We start from the raw sequence: 24044 nt of genomic DNA, 5'->3' as shown, positions 1-24044 counted from the left end.
ACCAAAATTTGAACAGCTGATCTCAAATGGCTTCTCACTGCCTCTTGTGGTGGCCTGGATACTGCTTCCCACCCCTGAGTGCTGTCTTTCAGTACATTTCCATGCTTTAAGGCCTTCTTTGACCATTTGATTTTTTGCAAATATGTAGGTGCAATTATAGTTTGGTTTGTAAAATATCAACAAAAATCCTGTATTGCTTTTGTGCTGGTGGGGCTCTGGGAGGCCTGCGGGAGGCTTAGCTGCAGGGCAGCTGGAAAAGCTATCTGAAACCAGAGCCAGGGCAGCCCGGCAGGATTTTGAAACAATGACCCATGATGACAATTTCATTAGTTAAAAACGGGTATGACCCCTTACTTGTGCTCTGGAGAGAGGTCTCCAGCAAACGGGGGTAGAAGGAGCTGGTTCCTATGGCCCCCTTCCCCTCATGCTCAGCCTTGGCTCCGCCACGCTCCCTCCTGGCGTGTTTGGCACTCACTGCCAGAGGTTGGTTGTTGAAATGGAACAAGAGTGCCAGGCAGCTTTTCATGGTGGTGCCTCCCGGGTTCGTTATGCGTGGTCTCCAGTCCCTCTGGAGGCTGGCGTCCATGCACGTCGAGTGGCACCAGGTGACACCAGACCGAGAAGGACCGCGGCTCTGGGAGGCGGCAGCTTTGCACTCGGAAATGGCCTGGACAGGTTTGAAGAGAGCCAAAACGTAGGCTGCAGTTGGGTAAGAAGACAGTAGGATCTCCACTCTTACCTTTTGCAGAGGAAAATAGGCGGTAGTGGACTGCAGCAGGAGGGTCTGTGAGTTGCAGCGACTCTGAACGTAGCGATATTGTGCTTGGCAGGAGGCGTGGGGACGTTGCTGGTGTGGGGGCAGCAGCCCCATGGTGCTGGTGTGGCCTGGCATGGGGGCAGCCTCAGGGGAGTGAGAAAGGCCAGAGGAGTGGCTGGTGGGCCGGGAAGGTTTCTGGTGAAGGAGTGAAATAATTTATGAGGATAAATATGAGGATTTATCAAGGAGGGGTAGGCAGAGTGCGGTTAGTAGGAGCCTTTGGATAGGCAAAAAAGAAGGGGAATATTTTTTCAAAGAGATCCCCAGAATATAAGACAGGCAGATTGGCTTAAGTTGCAGTGAGAGATCTGGGTTAGACAGCAAGAAAAGCTGTTTGATGTCAGAGATGGACAGACAGAAGACAGGCAGGGCCCTGGGCAGAGCGCAGGAGCAGGCAGCACGGGCAGTGCCCGGCCTCCTCCGGACACCGGCAGGGGGGCCGGGGTGTGACGTGGTTTCCTCACAGGACCTTCAGTCCGAGGTGGCTTCTCTGTGAGTAGGAGAGTGCAGAAAGTCCATTGGAACACACATTAAGTAACTAAACTGGGAAAAAAATACATCCATCATATTGGTATTATGTTAAGTATTATTCTTTTTAAGAAACGTATCTCAAAAGAGTTGCAGATAGACTGATGGTGTTAGTCTTTTTTTTTTTTTTCCAGTGAAACAACTGCTTTTCAAAGCAGAAAAATTCGAACCAACTCAGAGGCCACTTACTTTATTTTTGCATACGTTTGTCAATACTGAGAGGATTTTGCGTGTGTTTTTTAAGCTTGGACTTGAATTCCTATGTAGTTACAGTGCTGATTGTGTTCATGCTGGATCTGGGAAACCTACTGAAATAAATTACCACAGAGTTGGGCCCACTGTGTTTATGAAACTGCACAGCCCAGCACCAGTGCAGTCTGCAAGGCTGAATGGCATGGGCTGATTTTAAATTAAACTGATGAAGATGAAATGTGTTAAAATATCCCAACAGAGGGCTTATTTGCCAGCTGTTTGATTGTTTTCCTCTGGCATTATCTGTGAAGCAATTACACATGAATAAAAACTTCTTGAGATGCTTTCAAGGAAATATTGACCACTAACATTTTAATTAAGGCACATTGAAGCAGAAACATTTGAATCAACAATATGGACAATAGCAAAGCAGGTTGGGTTTCAAAAAAGGAGGCTTGTTTACCACCCTCCTAATAACACATCCAGTCTGTACCCTTGACTGAAGTGTCACTATAAGCTAGCTACATACGTTCATTTTCCCCTCTTTGTCTTAAAAATAATAATAAAAATTGGAAGGAAAGACAATTTTGAAATAAGCTTAGCCAGTCATTTACATCCATAAACAAAACGTGTCTGTGCATTGAACTGGTGCGTGGGCACTCGTGGAGTGGCTTGGGATGGCTCTCAAGTGCGCCCACCTCCTCACTGGTCACGACCTCAAGCTGGGGTCGCTGCCATCGCCTTGCTGTGCAGCATTTCTCTGGCGCTGCTGCTGAAGTGAGGAGAGGAAAACTTGTTCTGTGTTCTGCTGGAGAGGGAAGGATGGACACAACAGGGGTCTTGGGTGTGTGTCCGAGGTGCTACTTCAGGCAGGTCCATGCCCTTGCCTCAGTTTAGCCACAGCCCGGTAAACCTGAAGCAGTGGTCCTGGGTCTGGTGACTGTACTGAAGTGTTCAACAGGAAAATCAGCCCTTTCCTATGCAAGGAGGAGGATGTTTTTAATGCTCAGGAGTCGTCCTGTATCCACCTGTATTCCTCCTGAAAGCTGAATGCTGCTGCACACAGCAGGGTCATGGGGCTTGGCCTGGGGAAGTTCATTGCCACTACATTTTACACTGACGTAGTTTGCCCCTCAAAAAGAAATATATCATTTTCAGGAAGCCCTCAGGAAATTTTCTGCCCAAATGTTTTTTCTAAGGTGTATATGTGATGATGGGGAAGATAAATAGCCCTCATGCCTTCAGTCCTCTGTCGAAGTGCTGCTGAGCCTTGTGCTGCCCATGCCTCGCCCGGTGCCTGACTGCCCAGCCTGGCCGGCTGCACTCCCCCAGGGCTGGGTGACCCCATTTTGGTGAGGTGCTGCCCTCCCCTCCTGCAGCTCCTCCAGGTTTGACTCCACAAGCCAAGGAGGATGAAAGTGAAGCAAGTCTTGGATCAAGTACTTAGGCCTTCTGAATTAAATGGAGCAAGATGCTCTTCTAAGGTACGGTAGCATTTAGCTTCTCAGGTCACAGAAGAACTTCTGGAATTTACCCATGATAAACGTGGATATTTATAAAAGAAATCTTGAAGAGAATTTGGGACCTGCTGCTCTCATGGGATGTTTCTCTTTCATCAACAGGATCACGATGGTAAAGTTTTCTTGGGAGTGCTACAACCCCCGATTGTTTGTATGTGGTGGGATGTGCGCCCGGGTGCAAATGGCCTTGCCTGAGCCCCTGGTCCAAACTGCTCCTCTCAGCAGCAGTGGGAAGGATCAGGCTCTTCAAGAGTGCAAGGGAATCATCCTCCTACAGGCAGGGAACAAGGTAAGGTGGGTCGCACTCACCTGCCTTTCCCTGCTGTTGCGGCCCCAGCCTGCGTTAACCTGTGCGCGGTGCCGGCGCGGCCTGGAAAAGCCTCAGTGCGACAGCCTGTTAGTGTAAATGGCAGTTCAGTGTGTTGTGGATGGCATTTCCCTGCTTTTTTAATAACTCTACAGTAACTCTTATACTTAACAATTAGACACCTGGGTCTAAGAAGAGGAGTAATTTATGGTGCTTATACTTTTATGGAGTATTTAGAAGCAAAACAGCTGTTTATAGGCAATCTGCACAACCGCTGCTACTTGGCTTGGCTCGCACCCTCCAGTGAGTTCAGCGAAGCAAGCATGACTTCAGCTTAACTCTGTGTTGGAGAGATGGCAGTGTGCAAATGCAGGATTTGTTGTGGGGAGCTTATGGGCATTAAGGAAAGAAGCAGTTTATTAACAGCACCTGGAGATCACCTTCCTGGTGGATAATTTATTCTGTAGCAGGAGCTCGGCCGGGTGGACAAGCCCCAAGGAGGCATGCTTTGCTGAAGGGTTCGTTTGCTAATTCTGGAAATTGGGGGTTAGCTTTTTAGTAAGCAGCTCTCCAGAATAGACAAGACTTAAACCAGAGCTGGAGAGTCTTACAGCACTGGTCCCTTACTGAAATTTTTGCTAAAAATGGGCTTCTGGAAACATTGAGTAGAAGTGTGGAGTTAGCAGCACTGGCATGTAAACATCTCAAGGAAATCACTTCATAAAAGAGAGGCGGGGTATTTTTGTTCCTTTTTTGAAAGAAAGGACAGCTCTGGGCATGTGACAAGACTGCCCCTTTAAATACAGGAATTGCAAACTGCATCCTAAAGCTTCTTCAGTGGGTGCCATTTGAAATTCAGCCTACGTTGCCCCCGTGCCTCTCCTTCAGTGTGTGCTGTTATCCACAGTATCTTCTTCCTTACTTGAGGAAATACTCCAGGGTGTCAATCATTTGGGGATGGCAAAATGTTGAGCTTTAATAACCTACTTGAGGCTGTCCTAGGTGTGGAGATCAGCAAGGGGCTTGGAGTCCAATCAAAAGCGTTCAACCACACCTGATTCTCATCTGCTTGTGATACGGGTGATTTGGTGATGACCTGATTTTTACAAGTATAGTCATTATTTTCTGGGCTAGACCATCATTGAATTTAGCTTTTTAAATGAGCCATTATGTATTAGGTATGGGCAGTGTAGATAATAAAAAGCAGCTGAAAGTGATGATGTGTTTAGGGTTAATCAGTTAACTGGGATCTTCTGGAACCAAGCAGTGACCTTCCTTATTGCTTTTTTATGGGTTTTGTGGATAGGGAACACAGGCAAAATGCATAAGCCATCTTAAAATAACTTCTTTGGAAGACTGGTCTAGAATATTAAGGAGTACGGGTATTCTACAGGAAACATTAGCTTTGTTTGCATGACCACTTGATCTCTTACTTTGGTTTAAAAAAAAAAAGGAACACTGTTATCTACATTTCTAATTTTATTAAATAACATATATGAAAAATACTAGCCATATGCTTGGGCTATGATTCTATTTATTTCCATAACTTAATTAAGGAGGAACTCAGCACAAGCTGTCACCTTGAGGAAAGTCAATGCTAGTCAAAAACACTTTTTTTGTAGGGTTGCTTTTTTAATCCTTATAACTCAATGAAATCAGTATCTTGAAACTAAACTTTGGAATAATTCACCTGGCTGTACATGTGAATTAACCCTTTATTAAAATGCATCCAGTGATACCTCTAAATGCTGCTGCTTCAGCCTTTCCACAAACTGTTCTGTTGTCACCCTCACCTCCCACTCTTGAAGTTCTCAGTGGCTATACTTGCTCATGCTACCACACTCTCTCTCTCCTGAAATAGAAAAATCTGAAGGAAACCTGAAATCCCATTGAAAATAATGCAACAACTTCGTGAAGGTTCCACTGCAGCCCATTGGTGTTTGCTGGACATTTTTAAGGCTAATTACTGTTCTCAAAGATTTTAAGCATATTTTTTGTTAGTTAATAGAGGAAAAATAAATCTAAAGTACCTGCCTGATTAATTCTATGATTAGGTGATCTATTACTCAAAAGTATATCTAGGTCTGTATTTCTTTATTTTCAAGGATCTCTTGCAGATGGTCCCACAGAAAACTTCGGACATGGTACTGAGCAGCATGCTTGTAGATGATCAGCTTTGGGCATGGGGCTCGGATAGGATGATCGCCAGGAATGCCTTCCAGCCTCAACTATTGTTTCTGACTTAACGCAGAGTATATATTGCACTTTGTAATCTATTGTAAACTAGATTGAGCTGTAGATTGAGAAGAATGTGAGCTATTTTTGGAGATTTAAAATGATGCCACGTGAAGCAAAGATCTTGTTGCTGTTTTTATACTGGATCAACAGCTTTCCTGTGTCTTTCTCTTCACTGATTACTCTGATCTCTCCAATTTCCTTGAATGGGAGGAAAATGAAAGGGCTGAGATACAGGGCAGAGCAGAATAATGAAATCCAAACTCAGGTCGCTTCTGTGAGGTACCCAAAAAATGTTATTCACAGTAGATCAAAGGGATTATAGATAGCCTCCTATCTTACATGTCTTGCACGTAGTAACATCAGTGGATCACACCTTAAGCAGCTGATGGACCAGATCCCCTGATTTTTACACAGCATCAGAGAGAATCAGTCCTGTGACCTGGAGGGCTGGTGGGAGCATGCCGTGTGCTATTCAGAGAGAGACAGACCATCTCTCAGGTTCAGCCGTGGAAATAAGAGGAATTGACATCATGGCTTTCCATCTTCCCAGACGTGTAATCACCCAGTACATCCATTGTCCATGTAAGTGGAATGGGTGAAAGAAATAACTTTATAGTGCCTGCGTCCTTCCTGTCCTGAACAGGCAGACACTGGGCATGCTAATGAAAATTTTCATTAAGTTTGATTCAGGAGTAAGTGAATGGAACTTGATAAGTTCTAACTGTAAACCTCTTCCACGTACTGTACTTGCCTGTCAGGCACCTTTGCAAGCCACCATGTGAAGCATTTGCTCCATCCTGGCCTGCACCCTGCCTGGGGTTTATGTAAGCTTGGCCGAAGTCACATGCAGAAAGCCCTAATAAAGATGCAATTTGCTGTCTTCTTACCCAAAGGAGGCAGAGCAGAGCTGGAGTTGCTGCAGTTACTGTTGTTGTCACTGTACCCTTAAACATCCGTGCTGGGGTGGTGGCACAGGGGAAGACAAATTAGGGCAGCACATGTTTTTCAAGGTAACCAGGCTACTTCTGCCGATCTCACCATTTAAGGGAGCTCATGCCACGTGGAAATAGTTGCCTTGTGTGCTTAGGTGCAGGAGTCAGATTCTGCTCACCTTGCTCATCGGAGTGACCCTTTGGTTGTGTTAATTTGCCTGTTTCTGGCCCACCCTGGCTCTGTGGGGTCAGAGCTCCCGGCCTGGTGTTTCGGTTGTGTGTGTACAAGCCGATACCAAATGGTGGTGGTAGTGATAACAGCTGTAAGGAGAGCATGAATACAGATCTTTTTTCTTCAGCTTCAGTGAAGTCATTTGTCAACCACAAGGTCATTCCCTTTGGTTTCAAAACTCTTGCAAGGAAAAACTCAATTTCATTTTCTGAATGATCTTTGGCTAATTAGTATTGACTGGGTAGCTACATGTTAACAGACCAGCATAGCTGGAGCTGCTAATGTCTGAGCTTGGACTTGTCCCTCTTTTTTTTTTTTTCTTTTTCTTTTTTCCTCTCTCTTTGAGCTATAAATGTACTTTGAAAGGATTAACATTCTTGGGAAGCTGTTTAGTAAATATTGCAAGCTGTTACAAACTGAGAAAAAATGGTTAAATATCAAATTTACCATCCTATGACTAGTCAAGCAGTCAAATGTCTCAGAATAAGGTTCCAGATAAGTACTGGTTGGAATATAAGTTTTTCCTTAGTTTAAATCTCCATCCTCTGGTCTAATTTGCTTTACATGTGCCCATTTCCATGGGACGTTTACTGTTCCATGGCAGTTTCATGGCAAGGAACCACCTAATCTTTTATTCTCCCTTTGAAATTCTAGAATAATCAGGAGAAAAAGCCACAGGGTATGTAGAGAGCAACTGAAGACCTCTAAAGTGAGTTTGTCTTTGACCAATATTAGTTTGGCAGGGCATCCCTGAAAATCCCTTCCAACAGCTCGTAGTTAAGTGATGGCACTCAGATCGATTTAGGCTCAGGTGCTGCTGGGGGTTTGTGTTGCACCACGGTAACCTTCCCTCTCATTGCCCTTCTCTCCTGCAGCTTTGGATTTCTGTTCTGCTGCGTTGGTGCAAGGGAGGAACCCTTGATACTGTTGTGAGTGTTTTTTCTTTTTCTTTGCAAATCATAACTAAATCACTGAACAGTGCAACAATTACCTTGATTTTCAGATTTTTTTTTTTATTTTGTTTAAAAAGATTGATCCTGGCTTTATAGGAGAATTTCTTATTCATCAAGTGAGTTCTAGTCTGTTCTGTAAACTCTGTAATGTTTGCACTGAACCTCTTGCTGTCTGTTCAACTCCTGGTGAGTGACAGAACAGCTTGGATCCAAAGCCTTGTCTCCCTCCACTTCTCTGTAGCATTTTACAATGCTGCCACTGCCCAGGAATGGAGCAGCAAAGTCACGATTTTCTTCATCAGCTTTAACGGATGTGCAATAACTGCAAGGCTGCTGATGTGGCATAGCTTTGGGATATTTATGTATGTATTCCCTGGAAAAAATGAGATTCTCTTCGGGTCCATCCTGCACAAGTGCTGTGGCATTTCGGTGCTTCCCAGGACTGCGCTGAGGGATGTGACTGCCATGTGCAGTCTGTCTGCAGATCACCTGCACCAAATCACCTGTCTGCAAGCCAGGGCTTGCTCTGCCATGCCTTCATTTGCAATCACTCCCTTACTAGAAGGCTCTGGTTTTAAGTGACCGTGGATCTTGACAATAAATATGCTGCACTATTTGAATCTGGGGTTTGCTATCCTGAGCAGTGTGCTCATTATCCGGAATTACAAACTGTTTCTTTTGTGTCTACTTGTTCCTTACAAAGTGAAGGATACAGGAAGGCATAAACCAAGAAGCAATAAGAACAAACATTCAAAATTATCAGATAATTTTATTAAAATTACAGCAATTTCAATAAAAGCAAGTGTAGCAGAAAGGAAATGCAAGGGGAGCCTTTGGCTCCACAGAAGGTCTCTCAAACCCTCCTATTACCATTTGTCATTAGTCTGATTGCATCCCAGTGTGTTCCTGATACTTCTTTTTTTTTTTTTTTTTTTTCTCTCCAGCAAATAACACATTTATCATGGGCTATTTACATGTTTGTAAGTGTAGGACTGCTGCCTGTTTATAGAAATTCAAACAAGCCTCACCAAACAAAATAGTGAGTGTGGTTCAATGGCAGGGCAGAAACTTGGTTTCTGGAAGCTCCCTGGGCAGCCAGCAGGAGCAGCTCAGAGTGCTAACCACTGATGCTTGCAAGTGATGTGGAAGACGTTGGTGCTGGTTTGTGCTGAGAACTTTGTGTGGCATTAGAGAAACCTCAGCAGGGATGGAAACGCGACCTTGAGAGACAGGCACTGCGCCAGCTGAAGGCCCCAGGAGTCCCAGGCACTCATCAGAGAGCAAAACCGAATGCAGGGCAGTAATGGTAATATTAATTCATTTGTTGATTTAAAAGCACGTGGAGTCATTAGGGTTCACTGGCTCCAAACCCATTTGTGCCACAGCATCTGCCAAACGCTGCTGCGTGAGCCCCTGCCATGGGCGCGGAGGCGCGGAGCGCTGTGGTCTGCTGGAGGTGGCCGTGCCAGGCACCTGCTCCTCGGAGCCCACGTCGGGGAGGACGGGCCCTACCTCATCCAGAGCATCCATGTTAGTGAGATGGGGCTAGCTGGTGGCAGCTTAACCAAAATAAACTCTTCAGGATGGCTGAAAGGAGGCTGAAAATGCTTCAGCTGCTGAGAGCTTTCTCATGATCCTGCCTGTACCTTGCCATTGCTTGCCCCATCAGTTCATTGTAGGGCCCTTCTGAAATGTGGGATCATTTGCAACAAGAGTCAGAGGCTGAGCGCTGTGGAGAGCTCCTGGCCTGGGCTGTCACCTGGTGCCAGCCTGCCTGGGATGAGGCTGGCTGATCAGAGCCGAGCTTTGGCCGGAGCTGAAGCCAACGTTGCATCGTGCTTTTGTCCGCGCTTCTGTTGAAGGTTTTGCTGGATTAGGGATGCTCTGAAAGGGGCAGTTTGTAAAAGATGCAGAAGTTGGATTATTTCTCAGTTAGGTTAACATGTGTACATGCACATGATCATGCCGGTTATTGGTGAATGCTGCCGTGAGAATAATAAATTTTAGTTCTGTTACAGTACTGCCACTATTCAGTTTGAGGATGTTTCAGCACAGAACACCGACAGACGTAGTTTTAATTAAAAAGAGATAATTGATAGAAGAGGACAGATGGAAAACAAAGAATCACGGGAGTGGTGCTGGTCAGGTAGGAGCAGGAGTGGCCGCAGCACGCCTGCCTGCCTGCCTTGCTATTTCTGTGTGTGCCCAAAGACATGGACCTCTTGCAGTAAACGCGCTATTATAACTGACTAATATATACTGACAACCTTGCTTGTGAAAATTAAGAAGTGGTGATTAAATAATCATGCATGCAGGAATAGAAATGCAAAATTTATATTAGGATCAGCCAAGGAAGATTTATATTTTCATGTTTAGCTCATTTCAATGATGTTTAATTAGCCCTGAATAGCTGCTGAGGAAGTACCTTGCGGAATTTGTTCAATACAATAATCCCGGCATCAGTATTTTTGAACCACGGAAAAAAAGCTTACAGTTAATTAGAGTATTAATTCTGTAGCATTACCTGGCTGCGTATGCAGATTTTGTTTTATTTTCATCCTTGAAAAAATCTAGAGAGAGTGCTGTAAGGTTATTTGAATGCCTTTTATGCTATTCCTTTTCTAAATTAAAACTGTCTCTAACACATGATAATAGCTGTAGTTAGATCAGTCTGAGATAAGTACATGTCAGATGAGGTTCAAGATAATTGATGCTGTAAATATCCCTCGAGTGGAAAGATAGACCACATTAATGGCTTGAACATTCAGTCTGTTTGCAGGAATCTGATTTGAGACTTGATAGAAATAGGCTGAGATTATACAAAGCGCTGAGTTTATGGCTTACGATGTCTTTCAAATTCGCTATTGCTATCTGTAAGTATTCTCCCTCTGCCAACTGCATGCATCTGGAAACTTCCCTGATGTATGGTTTCTTTTGTAAGCTCCTCCTCTGGAGGGTGACGTTTTGTTGCTGTTCTAAAAAAACATAATGTGGGTTGTTCTGTTATTACCACAAATCTGCTCCTTTGTTTAATTTCTTTTATCTAAGGAGCAAAATGCGTGGAGGAAAGCTCGCCCTTGGGAAGCTGTCCTGGGGAGTCGGCACCTGCAAGGTGACCAGGAGAGCTCCAGGAGGCACCTGGGCAAGCTCCAGGTCCTCCACCTGCATAACCATGAATTATTTTGTACAATAAGGGTAGCAAAACTAATGAATGAAAAAGCTTGGTTTCCCACAGATCTGTGTCCTTCCTCCCCACACCTCCATCTCCATTCCCTTTCTCTAGGAAACGCTGTTCCCCATGGACTCCCCACGAGCTCCATAATGATGGGCTGTGCAGAGGGCACCCATGGGTGCCTGGCTCCATGCCAGCTGGCCATGCCAAGCTCGCGGTGAAGTGTTTCTCTCAGCTACTCTGAGCCTTGCTCCACTGCCTGCTTCTCCCTATGTGCCTACCCCAATATTATAAAACATGCTGGAGGTTAATTATCTTTGGGATCTCAATCCCCACTTGAAATTTTGCTAAAAGAGGCTAAAAAGCTCAGAAGGTTTCAGGGAAAGGAGGTTTGGCAGATGGGCAGTCAAATGCAATTACCTCAGGAAGCAAATCTTAGCACCTCTTTGGGATTCAGCTGCATTTACATACGGTAATAACGTTTTGGTATTAATTTTTGCTGATGATGCAAAATTGATGGGCATCCTCAATATGGAAAGAAGAAGACGTGGACTAGATGATCTCCTAAGGTCCCTCCCAAGGTGGATGGGATTTTTGCATGTACTCCTATAGCGGACAGGCTCTGGTGTTTCTTTCAAGTCATTGAAAAGGCTCCCCTTGTCTGGAGTCAGATGTGGGCTCTAAACATTCTGGGCAGGTTCCTCTCCCTCTTCCTCTTTGCTGTAAGTTTGTTCGATTTGCCTCCAAGGATATTTTCCTGTACCCTCCTTTCTTCATCATCTGCTCCCCACTATTTATTTCCTCCAGTCCTGCTTTTCTTTTTTTTTGTATTTCTCTTCTCCTAAAATGCATGTTTTGTGTCCTGTTCAAATAAAAATGGAAAAAAAATGTAGGGTTGTCTTTAAGAATAGAGGTTGCAAGGAAGTATGCAGAGCACTGGTGAGATTCCTAAACCGATGTTTTTTATGATAAAGAGTTTAAGGCTGGAAAATAAATGTGAACCTCAGAAGAGATTCCCACATATGCAGTGGGAACAAAATGACACTTCTGTTATATAGGTATGAACTGTCAGATATTTATAATTCTTTGGTTTAGCAAAATGTTTCTGTACCTGTTTCAGAACATATGAAATTCAGAGGAAGGCAGTAAAAGAGCAGTGGAGTATTATCAGGAGCCCCCGCTTTCCAAGGGGCTGCTATTTGCACTCAGTGCTTCCAGGATGCAGTTTTTAACAGAGAGGTAAACTTTGTGAGTAGTCTTTGAAAGAGTTTTTCTAAAGCCAGCAGCTGGAGATGGATGCAGTCTAGAACTAGACCCTCCTAGCCCAGTTGATGTTTATTACTTAAACAATTTTTAGCTTCCTTTCTTCAAAATAATGAAGGCACAAGCATTAATTCACTTTGAGATTATGCAGCCAATAATTACTTAACATATTAAAAAGTCATATTTGTGACAATTACTCCTAGTAATGGGTCATGCATGTCAGGAGGCCTTTAGCTTGAGTGTCTGTTTCTCCTGGCCTGGTTGGTAAATTGCTTTTTCTTCCATAATCTTCTGTTTCTTTAGAGGTACAGAAAGAATTAAAAAGCAAGGTTTCCTCTTTTAAAAACAAAATGGTTATTGCAGGTTTCCATCTTGAGCAATTTTATGTATTGGATATGAATTTGTGCTCCTTGGAGCAAAGTGTCCAACTGATGTTTATATGTTGATCCGACTATGTTTATAGTTGAATCTTTGTTCAAAAAAAGGAAGATTTATCACTGGGAAGCTAAAAATCCTGTAGCAGTCATACTTTGAGTTCTTTCATAACTGATTTCTTGTTATCTAACTGTGCTTTCAATCCTTGTAGTGTAAGAGTGGCTTTAGCTCTTGTTTCTTACGTGCTTTGTGTGTGCATTTGGTTTATCAGCATCTTCCCCAGCCATGTCCTGCAGGATGGGGAACTGACACACGGGTATGGTCTAATGCAAGGGGAATGAAAAGAAAGTGTAAATAACTCAATTTGTCGATTCAAACATGCTTGATTTAATAAAAATGTTAAGTAAATTTAAAAATTTACTTTTTATAAGTAAAATGTTTGTAAGTTTTATACTTGTTTTTATAAGTACAAGGTCTTGATTCTTTTCCATACTGAATTTGGACTTCCTTCTGTTTACAGCTCTTGCTGCTTGTTTTATATCTTACCGGTAGCCAAAAGAGCTCTTTTGTACCTGCTGTTTTCCCACCAAGAGATGCTTACACCCTATAATAAAATTACCATTCAGTCTTCTTCCTGATAAATACATCTGTCTCTTTACATCTTTTACTGCAAGCCAAAGTAATGGGTACTTTCTCCAGTTCATAGGTACTTTTCTGCTGCTTTTCTCTTTGCCCTTTTATTTCTTAACATTTCTTAGAATGGCTGACACCTGATTAGGATCCTGTTCTCAGGTCACCAATTCTCTATACAAAAGAAAATTGTATCCCTATATCTTCCTGCATGCAGTGAACCCAGTAGTCCCATCTATTTCAGGACTGTGCTGAGTGCGTACATTTACTAGGTTTGATTCTTCTCACAGACCGTGCCAGGGTACAGTCTTGCACTATTAGCCTTTATTATGGGTTCCTAGATGTATATTCTTCCATGTGAGCATCCCACTCTCATTATTTGCAAAAGCCACCAATCTTTATTTTGTGTAGGCCTGTGCATGTAGAAATTCAGTTTTGTAGTTGATGTTGCTTGTTTTCTGCTGCTTGTGCTAGAAATGCAAAACCCTCAGTGCCGATGTATCTACTGTCCAGGGACTCCAGTGGTAATTCTGTCCCATAAATGCTGTACATTGGCTCAGTTTGGGGTCCTTGGATAAACAAAACCAGTGCTGCATTCTTGCAGGGCTGTGCATGCCATCCTCCTAGGGTCATCTGCACATGCTGGCATGAACAGTTCATCCAGTGGGCGTAGTTTATGCAAGTTTCATTGAGGTTTATTTATAATTTTATCAGAAGAATAACGTGTTTTCTCTATAAGACTCCATTAGCTAGTGTTCATTGTATTTTTCCTCTTGGGTCCTTCGTGGCTGGACTGCAACCCTCAGCAGAGCATGGCAAGCAGAAATGGTCTCAGGCTGTGCAGGGTGCTGCTGACTGCTAAGGTCATTCTGTGTCTTTTTGTGCTGGAGGATGTTAGCACCCTTCCAGTCTTCTAGCATGTGTTTGATCTTCTCAAAATGCTATTGGAAGTCAATGTAAGCTCATCGGGGGTCTGCCAAGGTCACACTCTGGGTCTTTTTGGAGCAAGCAAGGAGGCTTGGCTTTCTTAGAGACTCTGGCCTTGTAAATGATGCTCACTTCCACTGTCGTAACTCTGCTGCACACGTAGTACAGCAATGCAGATGCGTAAGAAATCTCTTTTAAGGGGCTGGGGAAGGAAAAAATATCTCATTCAGAGCTCCAGGTAACTGAGCTCCCTTGTTTTTGGCATCCCGCCAGCTTGTTTGGAGCTCTGCTACCTGCTAATGGATGGCACGCACGACAGTTCATTACTCTTGCCACAAGTACGCAGGAATATACCCATTTTGTGCATTTTATGCATTTCCTGAATCAGGTGTAACTGCTTTATATCATACAGTACTACCTAACACCACAAGCCTGAATACTTATTGATAAGTACTGATATGTTAGGTCAAAGAGGCTAAAGTAAGGAAAATAGGGGGAAGAACTTCATATTTTTATATTTCAGAATAACTTACAAGTTAGGCAGGTGGAATATATGCATCACTGTTGCCTCCTCTATGGGTGTCTTGATGAAGCAGTTTCAATCAGTTTACCAGATGCGTGTTTTATTTATTATTATCTTGACTTCCAAATATCGCTTGCTTTGAAGACCTGAAGACAAAGGCAGCTAATTAACAAATGAAATCAGCAAGCTGTGTAGTCCCAGCAGCTGAAAAAAGATGGAATAGCAAATACAGGCTGTGATCCCGCTCCCATGGCTGTCCATGTGAAACTCTCTGGAGCTCAGGTGAGGGCTGCAGGAGATGGTTGGTCTGCGTTTCCTGCCCACAGCCGGAACGATGCCTCCAGTGCTGTACAATTCGGCATGCAGAGGACATCAACAGCAGCTGCCACACTTCTGTGGACCTTCTACACCAAGGTCTCTGACAGTTGTGCTGCAATTCCTGGTGTATTGAGATTAGGCCTATTCTGAACATTTTATTCTGGGTTCTTGGTTTGCTTGAGAGCATAAGAATGTATGAAGGGAATTTTTCCAATACATCGTTGAGCATGCGTTTGCCATCTGGGCTTCAGAAAGAGTTTGGTTCAATTCAAAGATTAAAGACTGAAAAATTGAACCTAATGGTGGCATAAACCTCTGTGGAAAACATACTTCTGTAATTATTTTCATTTTGATTAATAGATTTAACTGCGTAACACCCATGACTTCAGTTTAATATGCAGAATTATTAGTCAGTTAACTCTTTATAAATTGATCAACCCCAAATGAAAACTTTAAGATTTTTTTTCCTTGTCAAGCACTTCAAAAATTCACCATGTTGAGCTTTCCAATGCTAAATCTTTCTCAGCTGCGTTAAGATCTCTGTCTCCGCCATGAACTCCTCTCTTTCCCAGGCAAATGGTGAGCAATATCTGAAGTCAATAGCTCCCCTACCCGACTGCCGAAGCCTTGATTGTTCAAATGCTTGTAGCGAAGAACGAACACCCACGGATACTTACACATATGCACAGAGATTTAAACAATGTATTCTAGCCTCTATTTGGAAATTTAAATATCAATTAGTAACAATTCAGTTGGACATTGAAGCTGGAGTTCTGGAGAGCTCCGACAAGTGGGCATTAATGCCACCGGGATCAGGTGACTTTAAAATAGCCCAAAGACTATGAATTTGGCAGTTACCTGCCTCCATTGTAATAACTCCACAGAATGCCTTGGCAGTATTATAAAAAGCGTATTTTGTATTATGTTTGCAGCTCTCACACAGTCTGAGCAAAATACAGTCTTATATAACAACCTCCTAAAACATTTGTCTAACCCTGCACAGCAACAGGGCAGGCAGTTGAATGTTCAGTGAAATCTCACAACAATTGCAAGCATTATTTTGTCTCCTATTAGTGCTTCTTTTGCTGTGATGCAGCTGTCAAGATCTTTCCAGCACTGCTGATGGAAAAATCAGTCATATTCTGCAGTGCAAATTCTGTATTAATTGACCATTATGAAATGCTTTGGCAGAGGGCTTGCTACATTTGCATTTCCAACTTCAACTTCTTTCAGGTTTCTTTATACTCTTGTCAAAGTCCATCCCCTGCCGTACTACAGGGCCATGTGGAAAGAGTGTACCTGCTTTAGGTACCACAGGGGGTTAGTTCACATCAGCATGCATCCACTGCAAGAGAGCAGACAGCATGAGGAAGCGATGGCATCGCATCTCTTGGTATCTCAGAGTGATTTAGGTTGGAAAGGACCTCCAGTCCAACCCCCTACTCAAACCGGGGCCAACTCCTGGGCCAGTCAAGCTTCAAATGCCTCCATGGATGGGTACCCACAGTGTCTCTGGAGCCATGTCCAAGCACTTGTCTGATTGCACGGGGAATTTGCTTTCCCAGAACGGTTGAGGTTGGAAGGGACCTCCAACATCATCTAGTCCAACCCCCCTGCTCAAGCAGGGTCACCTAGAGCATGTTACTCAGGATCACATCCAGGTGGGTTTTGAATATCTCCAAAGAAGGAGACTCCACAACCTCTCTGGGCAGCCTGCTTCAGTGCTCCGTCACCTGAACCATAAAGAATTTCTTCCTTCTTACAGCGATGAAACCTCCTGTGGTTCAGTTTGTACCCATTGTCCCTTGTGCTATCAGTGGCCACCACTGAGAAGAGTTTGGCCCAATCCTCTTTACATTGTCCCCTCGGGTATTTGTAGAGGTTGATAAGATCCCCTCTTCATCTCCTCTTCTCTAGGCTACATAGGCCCTGCTCACTTGGTCTTTTCTCACAGGACAGATGCTCTAATCATCCAGCCAAACACATCTCCCTCAGCCTCTGTTTGTATGTCACCTGTTTCAGCCCCCCAAGTTGTCTTGGCGGCCTCCTCTGCGTTCGCTCTTTTATGTCCGTGTCTTCTTCTTTGTAGCATGGAGATAGTCGAGACCTGGACACGGCACTCAGGGTGTTGTCCCACAAGTGTGCATGGAGGGACAGGATCACTTCCCTGGACATGCTGCACTCTTGCTGTTGCAGCCTGGGAGGTGGCCGGCCTTCATCGGTGTAGAGACACCCACATCAGCTTTTCCACCAGGACCTCCCGGCCTCTTCTGCAGAGCTGTTTTCCATCCAGTCAGCCTCATCCTGCTGTGTGTTGAGGTGTGGATTGCAGCCTTGCACTGTCAGGCTTCACATCCACCTTAAACCCCATGTTTAGGCTTTAAGTGACTCGGTCTGTCTAGTCCCAAGTAACTTCATCAAAATGACACCGAGTCAAGACTTGAACCTCTGCATATTTCATCTAGGAGGATGCACCTTCATCTAAGGGGGAGAGATTCAAGGAGCAGTTCCATGACTTAGGGCTGGAAGCCCTTTGCTAACCACCATCCTTGTTTGGGGCATAAGGAGGTGCTTTAATAAGCAGACACTGCAAAGCATTCGTGTGTGAAATGTTCTGTTGTTCGTCAAAACGTAGGGAACAGGTGTTTGGGCCTAGGAATTGAAGCAAGCTAATTTGCTTCTTTGTATTTTCTATTGCATGAGTAGAAGATGGTGTTTCAGCAATCCCTTCCCTTTTCAAATGCTACTGTGATTTAAAATAACCTTTAAAACAAAAATGAAATCTCATTAGAAAATGCCATCCTAATTTGGAACAACAGTTTCATAATTTGTTTCTGTGATGTTAACTAAAATGTTTCGTAGGGTAGAATGAAGGTAACATTTATTTAAAATCCATACACCATTATAAGGTATTATTACTTGAATTATTCCAAATTTTGGAACATGTTTTGTTTCTAATTAATCAAGAGACTCTCAGGCTTTGTTCTTGTTACGCAAATCAAAATGTAAGCCTCTAAAGAATAATTTTAAGTGCAGACTGTTTTTCAATGTGGACATTTGAAACATGCTAATCTCTTCAAATTGTTAATGATGGGCTTCCTTTATTAATCTTTTTTTGTCTACCAGACCTCTAATTTTTCAAAACTATCAAAAATCTGAATGTTAGAAGAGCTGCTGCACCGATGGCCTGTCTGGCGCAATATCCTGTGGTGGCTACGGTTGCGTTCAGCTGGCACTTGGGGAAAGGACATGGGAGCAAAATGCAGGTGATGCTTCCACCCCAACAACTGCCCCTGTTTTCAGCACCGTTGAAAAGGGACGGAGGGGTGGGTGCCTTCAGTCATGGCAGCGTTCCTGTTGGCGCTGGTGGTTATAAGGGTTGAGCACCCTGGTTCTGCATTTTGCTGAATTGTAGCCTCAAATAAACCTGGTGAATTATACTTGCATAGGCACTCACCTGTATTCACCCTTGCAGAAATAGGGTTGCATTTGTGGATGAGTAATTAGTTAAGAACTGCTTAAGGTGTTACTTAGCCTTTATTTTGAGGGAGAAGTGCTGCTGAGGAGGTTCTGCAGGTGTTCCAGTCGAGGCTGAGCTGCACGTGAAAACACGCCGTAGCTGTGTGCCTGCAGATGGGCTTGGTCCTCCTCTGTGGGTAACAGCACCGGTGCTGTGCTGTACCTGCTGGCTTTGAGCAGCAGCCTGCGTTGGCTGCCAGCTTGCTGGGTGGTGGAACTCCTCCCGAAAGCTCGGTGAGGATCTGCTGACCACGTTGGTTGGGGCCAAGTGTTTTTAGCTGGTGATGACAGCCATTGTTGTTGTTGCTTTTTTTTCTTCTTGGGTGTAATTATTCCTTCAAACAAAGCTCATCGTAAACAACAGTAAACCCCCGCAAACAGGAATTTACTTGTTCCTGGTGGAATAAAACCCAAATTAATTCATTAAGTGTACTCACATTCCAAGGGCTATCTCTATTTCTTCCCTATTTAAGATGAATGAGTTCTGTTGTGGGGATCTAATTTTCTCTGTGATGAAGCAGTGGGAGTAATTATATGATATCTGTATTTTAATCAAGAGAAGTGTGTTCTAAAGCCTAGGATGAATTTACCTGCCTGAAGTTAAATGCATGTAACTGAAAGAAGGGAATGTGCGTTAAATTACTGTATTAAATTGCTGCTTTAAAGGAAAACAGATGCGTTCACATGATCGACATTCCAGTGGATCCTACCATTAGGATGCAAATGAGCCTGACTATTTATTACCAAAGCTTGATAAACTATTTTTTTCTAAGAGATGTTTAAATTAAAATCGTACATAAAAAATCAGTAGTGGGGATGAAAACCAGATGAAACCTAAATATTAATGGAAACATGTCAGAAATATGATTGATACTATCATATTATCATGTGTATTGTAATAAGCCAGGGTGGTGAACAAAGATCCAGTTTTGCTATGTGCTGTACGGATGAAAACAAACTCTAAAACTGGATTCTGCTCAGGAAGTTTTCAAACGTACATTTATGGGTTTTAGAGCCGCACTGCTTCTATTTTGCCATGACTTGTGTACAGGGCGGTACATGTGCTTCCCTGCTCACCACTGGTGAATGGTAAGGATCACGGTGTTGGTGGAGCCTGACTTTATCTCTGTTGTTTCTTCTGCCTTTCCAGATTTGGATGACCCGATAGTGACAGTCCACCAGAGCATAGGGGAAGCAAAGGAGCAGTTTTACTATGAGAGAACTGTGTTTCTCAGGTGTGTTGCCAACTCCAATCCACCTGTTCGGTACAGCTGGAGACGCGGCCAGGAGGTACTGCTGCAAGGCTCTGATAAAGGAGTTGAGATCTACGAGCCCTTCTTTACACAGGTAGGAAATGAAGTTGCAGTATTTATCCCTCCTTCAAGTGCTTGCACCAGGGGCTTTGTAACTGGATGCAGAGCTTGTCTGTCCGCACATCCCTGCTGGGTTTGTGGGGTGCGTTGTGGGCATGCCCTCCAGAGAACCACAGCCTGGCACATCCACCCATGTAGTTTTTAAAGAGCTACTAATATAAAAGATGTCTTCTTATTTTTTGATAAAGAAATTAGGAAGTAGGAAGCTATGGGAAGATGCACAATGAGCGCTGTCTGCAGGAGCCCCTTGGAAGTCATTTTGCTTGAGCCTGCAAGCCCAGTGCTCTGATTTGACTGCTATTTCCTAATCTTTTCCAATACAATGCAAAGTGATTCTGTACAGAAGTTACAGCCTAAAAAGCTTTTCAGGAAGGCTAAACTCTAAGGCAACTCCCTGTTTTATTATTATTATTATTATTATTCCACCTTCCACATCTTTGAATATAAGGTTTTTGTTCCAGACTTACACACTTTAAAGATGGTGTGGCAAAAATGGGAAGAAGTGCTTTTTATAAGTCTTTCTACTGTTGCTTATAGCCATGAAAGCAGACTGCGCTATCAAAAGAGTCTGTCAGATTAGATCAGATTAATTTATTGTTAGCACACTTACACAGTCTCGGAATAAAAAGGTGACATATCCTATTGTCTGTGGAGAAGTGTGTGTGATGGTACGAGAAAAAAAAAAAAGAAGAAAAGAAAAAAAGAGATGATGTTATTTTGGAAAGTCTCAAGCAACAACGAGTAAAGACAAGTGAAAACTGCCTGGTAATTTGGTCTTCATGGCAGAAAGCAAGCTGCAAATTTCATAAATAATTTTCAGCTAATGATTTGAGAGCACCTTCAGTTTTTCTTATTATTATGCTTGACAGCTTTATATTGCTACCATGGCTTGGTATTCTACTGAGAAATGTGTGCCTGGAACCTTGCAGAGATGAGAATTAGATTACATAGTCAAGTTATCGGTCTCCTAAAAGTGATGAAATTATTTTTAATTTAACGTGTATGGATTCAGTTTAGCAAATGTGTGGCTTGTTTCTTTGGATTCAAGTGTGTAAATGAAAGTATCTTTATGATTTAGTTAAAAAGCGAGGGACTCCCTTGAGGTGGTCCTTTTAGTCTTATAATGTCTCAATATGGAAATGCTGATTAATACCTTTCCAATCATCTAACAAGAACGTATCTAATAAAATGTGTCACAGGAAATTAGATTCAATATTTAAAAAAAAAAAAAAAAAAAAAGATACCTAGGTTACGGGGAGCGTTCTTCCTAGACCCTCTGTCTGGGCCCAATTAATCTGAATAAATCAGATTGTCATGTCGATAGTCCAAAGCTTATCCATAACCTTTTTATGTTTTTTGGAGGTCAGGTTGAATTAAGTATATCTTGTCTGAGTGCCTACAAGGTCTGATATGTGTTTATAAGAGGAAAGGATGTAATTAAAGGTTTAAGAATCATAAATGTCTACTGCACGTCTCTGCAGAATTGGTTCTGCTTATGATATGGTAACAAACGGTAAGAGCTGGTGTGAAGAGGGATAGAGGGGATATATCTTCAGAGCACCAAGAGGTGAATTTGAGGTGGCATTTGTTTGTTGGTTGCTTTAAAGCTGGATTATCAATCTGAAAATCAAAAGAAATGTGAGGGAAAACAGTAGCACAAATAATTTTTCTAAGTTATTGTGCCCCAAAAGGCCAGTTTTTCTTTATGCTAGTTTCTTTGTTTTATCAAATCGCAGAAGTCACTTTAAAAACTGGGCAAATAAAAAAGAATTCTTGAACTTTAAGCACAGATTTTTTCTGATGAGTAAGGTAATGTCAGCTACTTATTTTAGCTGCCATGAGGGGGTCGGGAAGGGGAAAGAACAAACGTGCAGTCTCATCTGTGGGAGTGTTAGAAATACCAAATTTTTCAAAACTGAAATCTTGATGCAGATTTTTTTCCTAAGAGTTTGCATCATCCTCATTGCACATTGTAATTGCACAGTCTGAGCGCAACATTAAATTTGCTGTATTTACAATAATTATGCAATTAGACATAATTAGACTAATTATTCAAACCAATGAAGAAAATAGATATATATTTTTACAAATCTCTGCAATCTGGGAACATGATCCAGAATACCATTGTGAGTTCAGCTCACAAGTTCCACTTGGAGTCCGCAGCTAAAGACCAAATCGGTGGGATGTAGCTGCTCTGTGTTTGAGTCTAATCCAGAACTTAATGGCTTTGGTAGCTGCGTTCCCACTAACCAGGATCAGGCCCTTCTCCAGTCCAGATGAATCTCTTTTTGAAGTAGGATCTTTTTCTTTAGGAACACCCATTCGAAGGCTTCAGCCGTGCAAACACTGAATCAGCATGAGCTTGATTTTAATCACATCATTTCTGTGGGACTGATTGTACATACAGAGCACTTCAGTTCCAATGCTCCAAACATCTACTGAGCTTGATTTAATGACTATCTCTTTTCTTTTCTTGCTAACTGTATCTTCTTTTCTTGTTTTTGTTCATTTGTTTTTGTTTTGTTTTGTTTTTGCTAGCGCTATGCGTGCATTTTCACAGACGACCACATATTTCCCTATATGTGCTCATGATGTTGTTAAAAAAAAGGCAATATGTTTCCCAAGCCGTGATGAAATTAGGAGTGGTAGCAGCTTTATAATAACATAATAATGAACATTTTTCATAGTTTGCTCTTTTGACGCCTTATGAGCTGGCTCAGTGTTTGCCTCCCAGGGCTGGGGTTGTGCCGCAGCCTGTCCTAAGCACAATACCTTTTTAGCTTATCAGCATAAACACAGGCGAAGACTTGAAAGTGGGCAGCTGGAAGAGGAGGTTGAAAATGCAGGGAAGTTTGTTATTTTAGTGCTAGGATGAATAATATGCATGTATAGTTAAATGGAGACGTATCCGATGTTTCTGCAGCCCTCCACTGTCACTCTGTCATGTATGATGCCCTGCTGTGCTCTGCTGTACTCACCTGCTTTCTTCTTGCCTTTTGTGCTCTGTGGCATCCCTGTGTGCTCAGTCTAACAGGGGATGTTGTACCTAACAGTCCATTCAGCTTTCTGTTACTGCTGTTGCTAACAATACTTCAAGATTTTGCATACGCATTTCAGCAACTTTTTCTCCCGAGTTCCCAGCTCTGCGGTGCCCATTTCACATAGAGCTGCTGTGGAAATCTCATATTTGGACACTACAGTTTTCTCTTGATCACATCAGAAGGAACTCCTTCATTACACATCCTTTTCAGGTCCCTGCTCCATCATTTACACCCCTGGCTAAAAATAAAATCCATCAGGAGCTCATTTTCAAAGGAAAAGCAGCAGGATTTCTGTAGCTTATGATTCTTTTCATCAAGCAGATTGTACTTTACGACATATTATCCAGAATAATGCTGTGACTTCAAAGACTGCCAAAACAATTTCCCCACAGCTCTCCTCGCTCCTCTGCTTCAGGCTCTTCCTAATGCTGTCTCTTGCTCCTGCAGGGGGAAACGAAGATCCTGAAGCTGAAGAACCTCCGACCTCAGGACTACGCGAATTACAGCTGCATCGCCTCGGTGAGGAATGTCTGCAGCATTCCCGACAAGATGGTGTCCTTCCGACTCTCTAACAAAACAGGTGAGCCTCCAGCAGTGACTGCCCCTGCTCATTTAATGTTCCTTTGGTGGTCTTTTGGGTTGCACGGCTTTGTTGTGTCACTTACAATATGTGTCTGTATAGTAGGAGCTACTGCGGTTGGAACTATTTAGGACCAAGCTGTAGAAGTCAATTATTTCAGTTGTTTTTTCTTTTTCTCAGCAAAGTTAAGATTTGAAGAAGATTTCTTTTTGTTTATTGGTATCAATATTTATCACTTTCTAGGTTTTATATCACAATTTATATTTTCCTCTAGTGTCAGGAGGTTTTGTTGGTGTGAATAGACTCGACTTCAAAGAAGGGATTGCAGCGAGGTAAAAGGAAAGGGCTTCTCAACCAAGGCTGGCACAGGGTAGAACATTCCTTTACAAGTCCTCCACTCTCAAATGCTTCTCACAACATTTTGCTGGAAGCTACTTATTTGTAATCAACAAAACATTTTAGGAAAATAAATCAACCTTTTGATATTCTTACATTGGTTTAAACCATTGTTTTGATATATTGATTGAGCTGATATATTCTTACAGTGAATGAAACATTGACTTCTTACATTGATTTAAATAAAAACATTTTTTTTCAGATTTAA

At 42.8% G+C, this 24044-nt stretch overlaps 1 protein-coding gene across 4 annotated transcripts in view; it reads left to right on the top strand.

Annotated features, from left to right (window-relative positions):
- MDGA2 (MAM domain containing glycosylphosphatidylinositol anchor 2) overlaps positions 1–24044 on the top strand; it is a 339526-nt gene that overhangs the window by 147439 nt on the left and 168043 nt on the right. For 2 of the 4 annotated variants that reach the window (XM_040559492.1, XM_040559491.1), the window contains 2 exons: positions 19597–19793; positions 23308–23440. In XM_040559492.1, coding sequence (XP_040415426.1) covers positions 19597–19793; positions 23308–23440 — 330 coding nt within the window. Of the gene's footprint in view, positions 1–7353; positions 7359–18083; positions 18194–19596; positions 19794–23307; positions 23441–24044 lie in introns of those variants that run through there. The other 2 variants (XM_040559493.1, XM_040559494.1) reach the window with 2 other exon arrangements.

Source organism: Cygnus olor, chromosome 5, assembly GCF_009769625.2.
Source record: "Cygnus olor isolate bCygOlo1 chromosome 5, bCygOlo1.pri.v2, whole genome shotgun sequence".
In the NCBI taxonomy this organism is placed as follows: Eukaryota; Metazoa; Chordata; class Aves; order Anseriformes; family Anatidae; genus Cygnus; species Cygnus olor.
The sequence above is the reverse complement of the archived record's forward strand: the minus strand, read 5'-3'. Positions and strand labels throughout refer to the sequence as shown.